Here is a 12,325-nt window from a genome sequence, read left to right on the forward strand (position 1 = left end):
AGAGGTGAATGAAAATTTTTGTGTTTATTTTCATTGCGAGAATAAAATATTAATTTTAAAGATAAAAACCTGATAAAAAACCAAAAATATAGAAAAATGATCTATTCTGATCCAACTCATACATTATTTCTTCAAACTCAGGATTTCCCGCCATAATATAGCGATGCGGTCAAGCAACCTGATTGGTGGGAGAAGAGGTGAGGGTGGTATGCAAAAAAGAAAACGAACAACGAAAACTATGGCTGCCTCTGACTATTGAAGAGAGATTGCAGCCGGATAAATTTAAATTTTAGCCTCAATTCTTGAAGGAAGAGGGACTTTGGACACACAGCAAGACTAGCGCAAAATGGGCCGACTGTGAGAACGTCTCGGCCGGGAAATTTAGCGCCTCGGAAGGGCACCAGACGGCCGGGGAAAGTGAGTGTCGCAATGTTTATGTTCTTTTTTTGCGCCTGACAACAAGGAAGTGTGGTGCTGCAGTTCACGAACCTGCTAACTAAATTCAAGGCAAAGACGCAGAAAATGTTAAAATGAACGATGAATAAATAATTGGCAAAACAAATTGTCATTGCTTATTTAATATATAATTTAATTTTGATGGCAAGCTCTTTTGACTTAAGTTTTCCTTCTCTAATTAAATTTATGTCTTCACCAGAAATCATATTTATTTAAAAAAGATGCTGGCAATCGGTACTCGAGTGATTCGTGGACCAGACTGGCGATGGAATGACCAAGACAATGGTCTAGGCCACGTCGGGACAGTCGTGGAGGTTGGACGTGCTGGCCCAAATGCTGGAAGCACTCTCGAAGGCACCGTCGTTGTGCTCTGGGACCACGGCTACCGTTCCAACTACAGAGCTGGGTACCAGAATGCCTTTGATCTAAGGGTATATGACACTGCTCCAGCAGGTATGTACAAATTTATATTGCCAGAAATTGCATGAAACCGACTTTTTATTTTTCAATTAGGAGTGAAGCATATTGATCTCTTATGCAATGAATGCCGAAAGCCAATTTTTGGAGTCCGGTGGCAGTGCCGACAGTGCCATGACTATGATCTTTGCTCTCCTTGTTACATGACAAATAAACATGAACTGGATCACATGTTTTTGAGATACGAACTTGACAATTCTCAAGGGTAAAATCATCTTAATTCAATGTTTTATAATGATTTAATTTAATTATAATACTTTATTATTATTATTATTTCTTGTAGAATTGAAGTAGCACCAAGAATAAACAGCAGATCTGTTGAACTGAAGGGAATTTTTATTGGAGCTAAAGTCTCCCGAGGCCATGACTGGAATTGGGGAAATCAAGACTTCGGTAGTAGCACAAAACTTTCCACAGTGGAACTTTTTCCTTATTTGTTTATTTTTTAAAGGTCAAATCGGAGAGGTTGTTGACATCCAAAACTGGCACAAGGAAACTTGTAGGTCAGTGGCGAGCATCAAGTGGCTGTCGGGCACAGTGAATGTCTATCGAGTTGGCCACAAGGGACAAGTTGATCTCAAAACCGAAGTTGCTGGTTCGGGAGGATTGTGCTATATTGATCATTTGCCAATTTTAGGTTTGAAATTTTATCATCATAAGTTAAAATTTAATAATTAATTTATCAATTTCCAAAGGTTTCAATGCTGAAAATGACAAACCTCAAAGGAACTTTAATTCTCCTAAGCATCGACCTGTTTTAAATGTCGGAGACAAAGTCAAAGTACTAGTGTCTGTTGAGGAGTTGCAAAGAATGCAAATAGGCCACGGAGGTTGGAACTCCAGGATGACTGAAGTAAAATTCGGAACCAGTTTCAGATTCAAAAAAATTAAATGGAGATATTTTTGCAGTTTATTGGAAAGGTTGGTGTGGTGCACCGTGTGACAGACCGAGGAGACATCAGGGTCCAGTACAACAATAGCAGCAATCAGCGTTGGACTTTCCACCCAGGAGTGTTGACCAAAGTCCGAGCCTTCCTCGTCGACGAACTTGTCAGAGTCAGTGATAATTTGGAGACTGTCAAGGCTAATCAAGAAGGTCACGGCGACTGGGTTGATGCGATGAGAGGAATATTAGGGAAGCTCGGACAGGTGCAGGAGGTTTACTCTGACGGTGACATCAGAGTGGCAGTCAAAGGCCAACCAGTTTGGACGCTAAACCCTCTGAGTGTAGAGCCTATTTCAGTCACACCTGAGAAGAGGAATAAATTGAGTGAAGATATCAAAAGTAAGAATAAAATCAGTTTAACATTTTCTTCTCTTTGACTATAAATTTTCAATTTATTAGACCTAACAGCAATGTTTGGAGAGTTGGAACTTGCTAGTGCTACTGGAAGGAGAGAATTGATAAAAAGCTTTGTCGTAACACATCCTAATAATGTAACTTTTTTATTATTCTTGTTTTCATTTATGTCTATTATGAAAATTTATTTGTAGGTCGATATGAAAAGTTCAGGCAAAACTTTACTTCAAATAGCAGCTCATGAAGGGAAACTTGAAATTGCATCCATTTTGCTGGATGCTAATGCTTCCTTAGATGAGGTTGATGATGAAGGAGACTCTGCTCTTCACTATGCAGCTTTTGGGTACTTCGTTAATTTATTCAAAGCTCATCCAAATTCTAAAAATTCAATTTTTAGTCAAAAGGCGGAAATGTTAAAATATCTTGTATCAAGAGGAGCTTCAGTGGATTTCCCAAGCAAAAAGCAGCAAACCACTGCCCTGCACGTTTCTGTAATCAAAAACAACATTGAGTGCGTCAAAATCCTCTTGTCATTTAACGCCAACGTCAATGCCCAAGACTGCTTTGGAGACACACCTGTGCATGATGCTGTCGGCAAGGGGTATGATGACATCCTGGACCTTCTACTTCAATCGCCGAACCTCGATTTGATGCTGCGTAATAAAAGAGGATTTAATGCCTTGCAGCACGCTGCCTTAAAGGGGAATGAATAGTAATATTTAAGATGATTTATTAGCTAATACGTAAATTAATTATAAACATAACTTCCAGCGCTGTGAAAAGATTGATCGAAGTTGGGCCGCTAATGGTCAATGTCAAGAAAGACGACGGTTTTACTCCGCTGCACTTGGCTGCTCTTAATGGTCACTTTGCTGTGGTGGTTGCACTTTTGACGGAGGGTAATGCAGATGTCAATGTTTGCAATAATCGAAAGCAGACTCCACTGCATTTGACAATAAACCAGGTAAAATACTTTCGATCCATCAGGCCTTTTAACATAATTTATTTCAGGGTGAGGCAGGAGAAGTTGAGCAGCTGCTTGAAATGGGAGCTAATCCAAATCTCCAGGATGACAATGGTGATACCCCGCTGCATATTGCACTGATAAAATCATGCAGCAAACCTGATCACCAAGTTAATGAAAGCAACTGCAAATTCCTTGAAGAAGTAACAATGAAAATGTGCACTTTTTTTGGATAGTTAGAAAATAATTTAATTTTCAGTTTAAAAACACAAACGTGGATGAATTTGGAGACCAATATGGCTGTGCCGGCTTAGCTGTCGTCAGCTATCTAATCTTCATGGACACCGATCTTAACATTTCTAATAATCGAAAAGAGACTGCTATGAATCTTGCAAACCAACTAGCCAAACTCTTCCCCAAAATATTGTACTTGATAAAATTGCACTCGGCAAAGACAACTAAGTATGATATAATAAGCTATGCTTTATGCCCTCTATGTATGGTTAATGTTAATTTTTGTCCCTATTTCAGACCTTATAAATCCTCTGAAGACACTGTTTCTGAAGGCTCTGAAAAAAGCCAAGAAATCATCACACCCTCCACTTCGAAACCAGTACCACCTATGAATCTTCTAGAATGCTCAGTTTGCTCAGAGCAAGATCAGAATGTCAGATTTGAGCCTTGTGGAGATGTAGTCGTTTGCGAGGATTGTGCTGGCAGAATGAAAAAATGCCTATTCTGCCACATTCCGATATCCTGCCTAGTCACAAAAGGTAGGAAATATCAATTTACGTTTCATAAAGGTTATTAATAATTATTAAATATTATTTCAGCTGGAATTGTAACAAATAAAAATGAAGTTCAATCCAGCACAGACAAACTTCGAGTGCTGGAGAGCAAAATCGCCGAGATTGAGGAGGCAAACTGCTGTTCCATTTGTATGGAACGTCCACGGAATGTTGTCTTCCTTTGTGGACACAGTGCCTGCGACACGTGCGCTCAGCCTCTCAAAGTGTGTCACATGTGCCGAAAAACTATCACCAACAAAATCAATATTTTTTAGAATATCTCGATAAAAGTGATTTTACTTGTCTTGTTCAAATTAAAAGTAAAGATGTTTTATCATGCCATAACGATGGCTCAAAATTGCTGTATTTGCACCCCATAGTCATTTGCATTGTTTGTCATGTATTATACTAAATTGAAGTGTTTAATTTCATGTCTTTATGCACCCTTGCCTTACTTGCATATACTTAGTTATTTTAGTGTGATGAACGTGTTTATGTGTTCCTCAAACATTGCTTAGTTTGAATTGCTACGAGATTACTGCAACCAAGTTACTTAATTGTGCGCAAACAATAAACTGCCCAAGGGCACTAATAAAATGGTTGTGATTGAGCTTGAATGAAAATTCGTCAAATATCATTTACCAAGTTTCATCAAATTTATTCATCAAGATTCTGCCATGGGTTGTGCACAGCAAAGTTTGTAATCACTACAAAATCCTCAAATTGAATCAGCCGATAGGAAAATAATCCGAATTTCGAGAGCAGCAGCTAAAAATCAACGGAGCTTAAAAAAAACACGCACGCTCTTCTGGCTGAGGGGATCGTTGTTTAAAATTAATTTTACGTGGAGTGTACAAGTTGGATGAACAAAACAGAAATGATAGAAGGACAGATATTTTCAATGTGTAGCAACGTTGCGGACCAGCACTCGCGAATATTCTCTTGCCACCGTGTCCATTTCAATAAATATATTGCTCTCGGCACATGGTATGATGGTACAATGGGTCACAATTTATTCGGTTGCCTCCAAGTCGGGCATGCCTTCATCGTCCGAATCTTCTTCAGCGTCCAGGTCGTCAAAGCTGGGCTTATCCATTTCACCACCCTGACCACCACCAAGTCCGCCTATCTGTCTCATGATCTGAAAACAATAATATACATTTATTTAATAAGAAATTTCAATCTCGAAACAATTGAAAAGATGAAAATTTTAGAAATTCCAACTAAAAATATTATTATGTGATCAATCATAAAAGGTTACAACTTTAATTGAATTAATTTGCTTGTACGTCTGATTTAAATCATACTAAAAATAGAAATCATGCATAGTCTGACTGGAAATTATAAAAATAATAAAATGCTGCTGAAAGCTTCCAAAATTTAAAATGGCAGTAAAGAAATTCTGAATGGTTCTAAATTTGAATAATTGCTTTGGAATATAGACAAAAAATATTACATCATCAAGGTCTTGGTTTTGTCCAGCCCCTTCCTCGTCGCTGTCATCCTCATCTTTCCATTTGTTGAAATCCACTTTGAGCCAGTGGAATTTCTGTTTCTCCTTGGTCAGCTGCGGCCAGTAGGGACCATCTTGTTTCTTCTTCAATACAATCTCGATGTTTCTGCCTCTAGGGAAAGATGCTGATTTCTGTTGAGAAACAAAATCGATAAATCAATACTTTTATTTTCATCACGACGGAGAACGACTTGCCTCTGGATCTACTTCTTTGAAAAGGTTAATGGTGACTTCGTGTGGTTTCTTTTCCGTGCCCCCCACACCTTTGAAGTGAACTGAATTGGGCTCTATCTTAACTTCAGGGTCACTGCAGTCTTCAAGGCAGATTGTGAGGAACACCACACCTTGTCTCTGTGCCCATGTAACCATAGGAGGAGTTGCCCTAAAATTTGGAAGAAAATAATTTAATAAAAATATTATTCATGTTAATCAATAACATGTTTTCAATCACGTTGATTGTAGCCAAAGAAAACGCAGATAAATTCCACTTACAACTGGCTCTGGTCTTTACTTTGAACCATTGTTGTGTTTGCAAAGAGTGAGTGCGCGAATCAAGCCAGAAGTGATTTCGATCAAGAATTTGAATGCCGGCGAGATAAAAATGTCACTTTCTCAGACCAATACTTGCTCAAAACTAAAGCAGACCCGGAATTTAATGCTTCAGAACAGGCTAGTCGGCGCAAATGCACTAAACTCGTGAAGTTTCTAGAAAATCCGGCAAAAATCGATGCTTCTAGCACGCCGAAAATGTGTATTAAACTTGGGTTCAAAGATGGCGGCCTCACATGGTCCACACTTTTCGTGCCCGATTTTGAGTGACATTCGAGCCAAATCTGCTGAAATTTTGGCCCGACGACGCAGCAAATATTTTTATATCAGAAAACAACACTTCCGGCTTGAGTTAATGAGAGAAAAGTTGCAAAACTTACTGATCTCCAGCCATTGCTGTGGTTAGGTGCCGAAAAATGATTCTCAAGCTCACGAGTCCTAACAAAAAAACAAGTGACGATCGCGAGCCACGCCTTCGTGGCGCCAAAATCTTGCCGCCTAGCGTTGTATGGCAGAAAATAATAATAAAGAGTGGCAATTACGTAAAAGACATTAAAATAAATCTATATAAAATTCCGCTGCGAATATCACACAACAAATGGGATAAAATTAAGATTTTTGCCGTCAGATAAGATACATTACTTTTTATTTTTGATGTTTCTTTATTCAAATTGTTAAAAGCACTCATTACGGTTGTTAATTTTTTTTTTTAACCAATTAATTTGTTTTTCTAGTACCGACTTAGAGACATTAGACGACAAAATAAAATTATTATTTTCTGATGCTGTGATGCACGAACTTAGTCTCTACTGAAATACAAAAACTCAATGTTGTTTAAGGGCGATGGCAAAATCAGCAGCGCAGGATTTCTTATATCATCCTTCATAATTCATTGTCAGACATTCAGCAGCACGTTTTATTTATAAGCAAACTTCGTGTTTGCAAAGATATTACCACCTTGTTATTTGCAGGTGCAGTGCTTAATTTTACAATACAGATATAATTATATTTCTCTGTTGTGCTATAAATATTATTTTATGTGATGAATAAAAAAAATGATGTTATGCACGCAGACGCGATTGTGCGATTATTTCAAAGTTTTGACAAACAATTTTTTTTATCATCGCAGAAAGTTCAATAAAAGCCTGTCAATTAAATCACATCACATTAGTTCCAGCAAGACAAGAAACCAAACGAGAAATGAACTTCATCTCTGTGTTTGTTGGCCTCCTGATGGCCTCCCTGACCCTGGCCGCCCCTGCTGCGGAATTATTTCAACCCGTTGCTGCTAACGCCATCGTCAAGCGTGCCACCACCGATTTTCAGAACATCCAGGACAAGGTTTGTTTCAATAATGTCATCTTGTTCGAAGCGATCTTGCCTTATATTGATATATAATTTTCTTCTCTAATTTTAATAAAGTGTGATCACTTTGTGATGTTGCCAGGCTATATGCTGGTCACCGTCCTAGGACCCGGACCCTGTCTACCCGATTGCAAAACTGGTGACTGCCAACCTTCTTGCCCTTGCACTGGTCGCTAGGTGAAGGACAGAGCTGAAAATCTTGAGAAGAACTGAAACATTGCTGGAGTCAAATTTTTTTACAAGCCACAAAAGACTATGACTTTTTATTGTTACTGTTACAATAAACTCAATAATGGCATTATCAATTTAATTTAATTTTTTTCAGGATACACTCCGAGTATTTTATTATTTTTTAATAAATAAAAATTTAGAGCTTCCAATTTTTTTCACAGAATAATTTTCCATTTTTTTTTCTATTTCAAAGTTCTACAAAATATAAACTTTTTATAGCAAATTTATTTTTATTTTTATGCATAATCCTTTTTGGTGGATTAAACTAATCAATTTTGCGGCATCCGGTTTTGCTCATAATAATTTGATAATTTTTCTATTTAAAATCATTTCAGGAGGAAAAATTTTAGCAACGATGTTAGTTGCCAATTAAAAACAACAAAAATTTAAATTTTAGCAGATTATAATTATTATTTATCCTTTCTTGTTCTTGTTCAATTTAGAAAGATCATTGTTATCTTATACAATAAGATTTAAAATCACTTTTTCGGTTGCTTGAAAAAGTAACCAGAAATGATTGAAACCAAAAATATTTAATTAAAAATCCATTCCATTATACAGCATTAATTAAATTGGGTTTTGATTATTTTCTTTAACAACTTTTTGTTTAAATGCTAGTTCTCATTTTCAAATATTTCTATGATCAATAAATTACATTGATCGGCAAACGCGCAGCATGCATGCTTGAGCGAGTGGGGATAGTCAAAACATACAAGTTCGCGCGATGGACGGACGGCGTTGTTTCTTGTTCAGTTGCTGATTAGCAGGCACGTGGGGAGCAAGTTGGTCTCCGAAGTCGCTCTCCTTCAACACATTCTCCGCAGCCTCCATCTGGAGCCGCGCGATATTCGTATTTTTTACTCGCCACTCCGCGGCAGTGTGACGCAAATAGCCCTCGCGAATTTTTCTTTCTCCGAAAAAATCACTTCAAAAACCACCTGTGGGGGTTCCCACATTGAATTCACCAGCACAGTTTCGAGGGCCAGCATTTGTGGAATGTGAGAACACTCAAATTTTTCTTTTTGGGAAAAGAGCGATCTTCGAGTGACAGGCACATTCAAAGAGGGAGGAAGAATAATTTGCAAAGAAAAAGATGGCAACTTTATTCAAAGACAGCTTCGCCGTAAGTTTTACTTTATTTTATTTTATATCTGTATTTTCAATGTTTCTGCAACAAATGATAGATAACAAAATTTTTGTAACACATTTTCCGAACCGATCGATTTACCAAGCAAGGCTAATTGAACAGATTATTAAAATAAATAAATGTAAAAACGTTTCTAAAATATTATCTTCAAATTTTCTATAGAGCAATAGTATAAAAGAATTTATCATTATTGTTTATATTCTTCTCAAATCAAGTCAAAATTTTTAATTCATATTTGATTTTAGAAAATTATATAATGATAATTATTTTAATAAGATTTTAAAAGTTTTAATTCCTTTAAATGTTCAAAATTTCGCAAAAAAACTGCATTCGTGAAAATTTATCAAATATTTTAAACCTAAAATTATATCGGAAGACACAAACAAACTTTTTGTCTTTTTGCGACATACCGCAGCAATAACTCTCAAGGTCACATTTCGTTGTTTTCCACCAGAAATTTCTCACGCGATTAAACTTAATAATGCATAATCATCCTCAGTCAGTGTAATAACGAAATCTTTTAATGAAATAAAAAAAAATTAAGAGTGTCACTCAAAACAATGACGCCGCGAAATGAATCGGTGCCGCTCGCTCTCTTATTCAGATATGGCCGTTGGCTTCGAATTCGCAACGGCACTGTTATACCAAAGGAGATTGTCATATGGCATGTTATAATATGCACGGTCGTCATTTCCTCTTTATCCTTACGCCGATTTTTAAAGTAGGTCTCCCTCGCGCTGCATTTGTTTGCTTATCGCCCGTCGGCGTGTTGCACGAGCTGGCAGGACTCACTTTTGGGTCAAAACTTTTTCTAAATAAATTTTTTATGCGACTGCATTGTTTAGGTTATAAAAATATACAGGCCAGAGAATCGCCACACTCACACGAGAATGCATCTGGGGGGCTTCTGTTTTGTGTCAGGTCTATAAACTTAAGTGAATGCGGTTATTCTTGTGTGTTTGACTCTCGATTCTATTGGGGTTGTCAAGTTGAATGACCCCTTGCTATAAAGAATAAAATTTTATTTGAAAAGAAAAAAATGTAAACAAAAATTAAGTGCATACTTCTTTGTTTGTTTTGAAATTTTTTAATTTAATGTATTTTTACTTTAATTAATGATCAAATTTTTTAATATTCAATTTTATGAAGCGGCCTAGTCAAATAAAGTGCCAAATTCTACTTTTAAATTTGAACTTTTACTTTATTTACCAAAAATATAAGCCTCTTATAATATCACACACCAAAAAAATAAAATATAAACATAAAATTAGGAAAATTGCTATTTTTGAACTGAAACTAGCTGATTAAAACCTTATTTTTTTTTCACAAATTATTTTTAATTTGGCGATTTATACAATTTTACTTCTCTACCTTAGATAATTATGCATCTCGCAGTTTCGTTTGGTGAACAGGCTATTTTTTTTTATCGATTCGTCGCACGCATTAATTTTGGCGGTGAGATTGGAATTTTAATTGCTGCTGGCGCGCCGCTGTGGAGCATCTCTGATGGTGCTGCCGCTTTTTAATCAATTAAGTATATTTATTTTATTTATATACAACGGCAGCCTCTCTCTTCGACCAAAACAAGACCTCCTCGATCTCACGCTTCTGTGACCACACCGTACTTATAAATTGATTCCGTTCGGATCTGCGGTCTGATTTTGTACATCGGCTGCTTATTTGCATTCGACCGAGACAGTAGAGGCGAATTTCCAGAAGAGCATCTCGCGTTTTGCGGGTTTCGGATCGTTGATTTTGCGCGCTTTATTTGCTTTCTCGACGGGTTTGTACAACTCGATTTGCACTCGTATTATACTGTTGTTTTCCTTGTTGCTGAAGAAAAAAAATCGCGGGTTGATTGCACTTCTCGACTCTCTGCACGTCAAGATAATATTGTATAAAATATGAGAAATTGAAACGAAAAAACTTCACGTTTTTTGCTGTTTAGTGTGGATATAAAATTACACTCAAGCGTTCTTGGGCCAGATGGCGGAAAGAGCAAACATAATATGTGATCTCCTGTATCAAATGACTCTTGCTTTCAAAGCATTAGCTCTGTTGGAAAGATGAGAAAGATTGGTTTTTATCTCCAAGCAGACCACTCAATTTCGCATCTACATAAAATACACAATTATCAATAAAAAAAACTTTTGTATTAAAGAAACGCAATTTTCGCTTAAGTTTTAACTTCAGAACACCAGATTAGGATGAATTACTCAAAGATTATATTACAATATTTAATTTTCATAAAAAAAATTTGAATATTTTAAACCATATTGTGTTTTTTCTTATTTTTAATTGATATGGACAATTAAAGCATAACTCCAGAGTCACATAATCTCAAAAACTTTTATTTTTTTATAATGAATTGCGTATTTCGCACGCTAGATATCAAATTTAATGTCCAAAGTGCGCATTTCAAGGAGCTTCCCTTTTGAATTGCGCCTGTGAAAAAATTTCGCAACATTCCCACGGCATTTAAGCGAGCAAATTACTGGAATTGCGTGCTTCCAGTGCGGCGGCTTTGTAATCTATTAGCAACTTCCAGCGACCGCATCAATGCACATTTTGCAAAAAATTTCCTCTGTCAACTGTAGGTTTTTTAAATAACAAAATTTAACATTTTCAAACTAAAATTGAAGCATTTCCTATTTAGAAATTTATTGTTCAAAAATTATCTTGGAAGACACAATGCAAAATTAAATTATCCCTTCTTAAACACATCTAAATTGAGTTAAATTGCGCCCACGGAATTGCTGTTATTAAATTATCATGTATTTTTTCTACCAAATCATCTTTCAATTATTCAATTTTAAAAGAATGGCTTTTCACACACGATCTTTCCAACCAGGAAGCTTTGAGTATATTTTCGTTTCATCACTACTATCTCAGCAAAGTTTGATAACCACGTTTCTTTATTTTTTAACGCAACTCGTTTTTTCGGGTCAATGAAACTAGAGATACATATAACCGCTTAATCAACCACTTTTACTGCTCTTCCACGCTCCGCCTGCATGCTGGTCCAGGTCGGCACCGACCGCACAAAGGCGAAGTGCAGTCACCTTTGAAAAGAAAAGCAAGCATCTCTGTGTGTGTGAAAAGGAGTTAATCCTCTCTCAGCTGACAATGAAACCGGAGACCAATAGCCGTGGCGACACGCAGGCCACAATAGAAAAGCAGCGGCTCGTCACTAGAGTCTCTTCTTTATTAAAACGATTATTTATTTGCTCTCTCAAAATAAGCTCAAGCACGATTTCGCAGACTGAATAAAGAAGTCTCTCGGCGGCTAATGGCTTTTCTCGGTGCGTTTTGTTCGGGTCAGCAGCTGCCAATAATTAAACAAAGGCCGAGTGTGTTTTTCTTCTAAGGCCAGGTCGTTTACCTCGCTTTAAATTAACAAAAGGCATAAAAAGCCCCAGTTCTGTTAAAGCGAAGAAAATCAGCGCACACATATGTGTATAACAATTATGCCTGAACTTAAAGATTCGAGAGAAAGTGTAAACGCTAGTGCTCTGGATGAACAGGTGTTAGCTCT

At 36.8% G+C, this 12,325-nt stretch overlaps 2 protein-coding genes across 3 annotated transcripts; one reads left to right on the forward strand and one right to left on the reverse strand.

Annotated features, from left to right (window-relative positions):
* The first annotated feature begins 210 nt into the window (after nt 1–210).
* On the forward strand, nt 211–4,586 carry LOC132192692 (E3 ubiquitin-protein ligase MIB2-like). Its single transcript, XM_059612772.1, has 15 exons — nt 211–417; nt 656–909; nt 970–1,138; nt 1,217–1,326; nt 1,385–1,570; nt 1,629–1,786; nt 1,843–2,218; nt 2,279–2,370; nt 2,428–2,576; nt 2,631–2,945; nt 3,005–3,197; nt 3,245–3,400; nt 3,457–3,659; nt 3,729–3,970; nt 4,031–4,586. The coding sequence occupies exons 2-15, from the start codon at nt 678–680 to the stop codon at nt 4,258–4,260; spliced, it is 2,811 nt and encodes a 936-aa protein (XP_059468755.1). The 5' UTR covers nt 211–417; nt 656–677; the 3' UTR covers nt 4,261–4,586.
* A 31-nt stretch (nt 4,587–4,617) lies between these two features.
* Nucleotides 4,618–6,491, reverse strand: LOC132192693 (prostaglandin E synthase 3). 2 transcript variants are annotated; one of them, XM_059612774.1, is made up of 4 exons: nt 6,428–6,491; nt 5,694–5,880; nt 5,442–5,630; nt 4,618–5,126 (listed from the first exon to the last, which is right to left on the reverse strand). In XM_059612774.1, the coding sequence occupies exons 1-4, from the start codon at nt 6,439–6,441 to the stop codon at nt 4,998–5,000; spliced, it is 519 nt and encodes a 172-aa protein (XP_059468757.1). In that variant the 5' UTR covers nt 6,442–6,491; the 3' UTR covers nt 4,618–4,997. The 2 variants fall into 2 exon arrangements, with proteins under 2 accessions (XP_059468757.1, XP_059468756.1); XM_059612773.1 differs by lacking the exon at nt 6,428–6,491 and adding an exon at nt 5,991–6,211.
* Between the last annotated feature and the right edge of the window lie 5,834 nt (nt 6,492–12,325).

This window comes from Neocloeon triangulifer, unplaced genomic scaffold (assembly GCF_031216515.1).
Source record: "Neocloeon triangulifer isolate White Clay Creek 2 clone unplaced genomic scaffold, ASM3121651v1 ptg000003l, whole genome shotgun sequence".
Lineage (NCBI taxonomy): Eukaryota > Metazoa > Arthropoda > Insecta > Ephemeroptera > Baetidae > Neocloeon > Neocloeon triangulifer.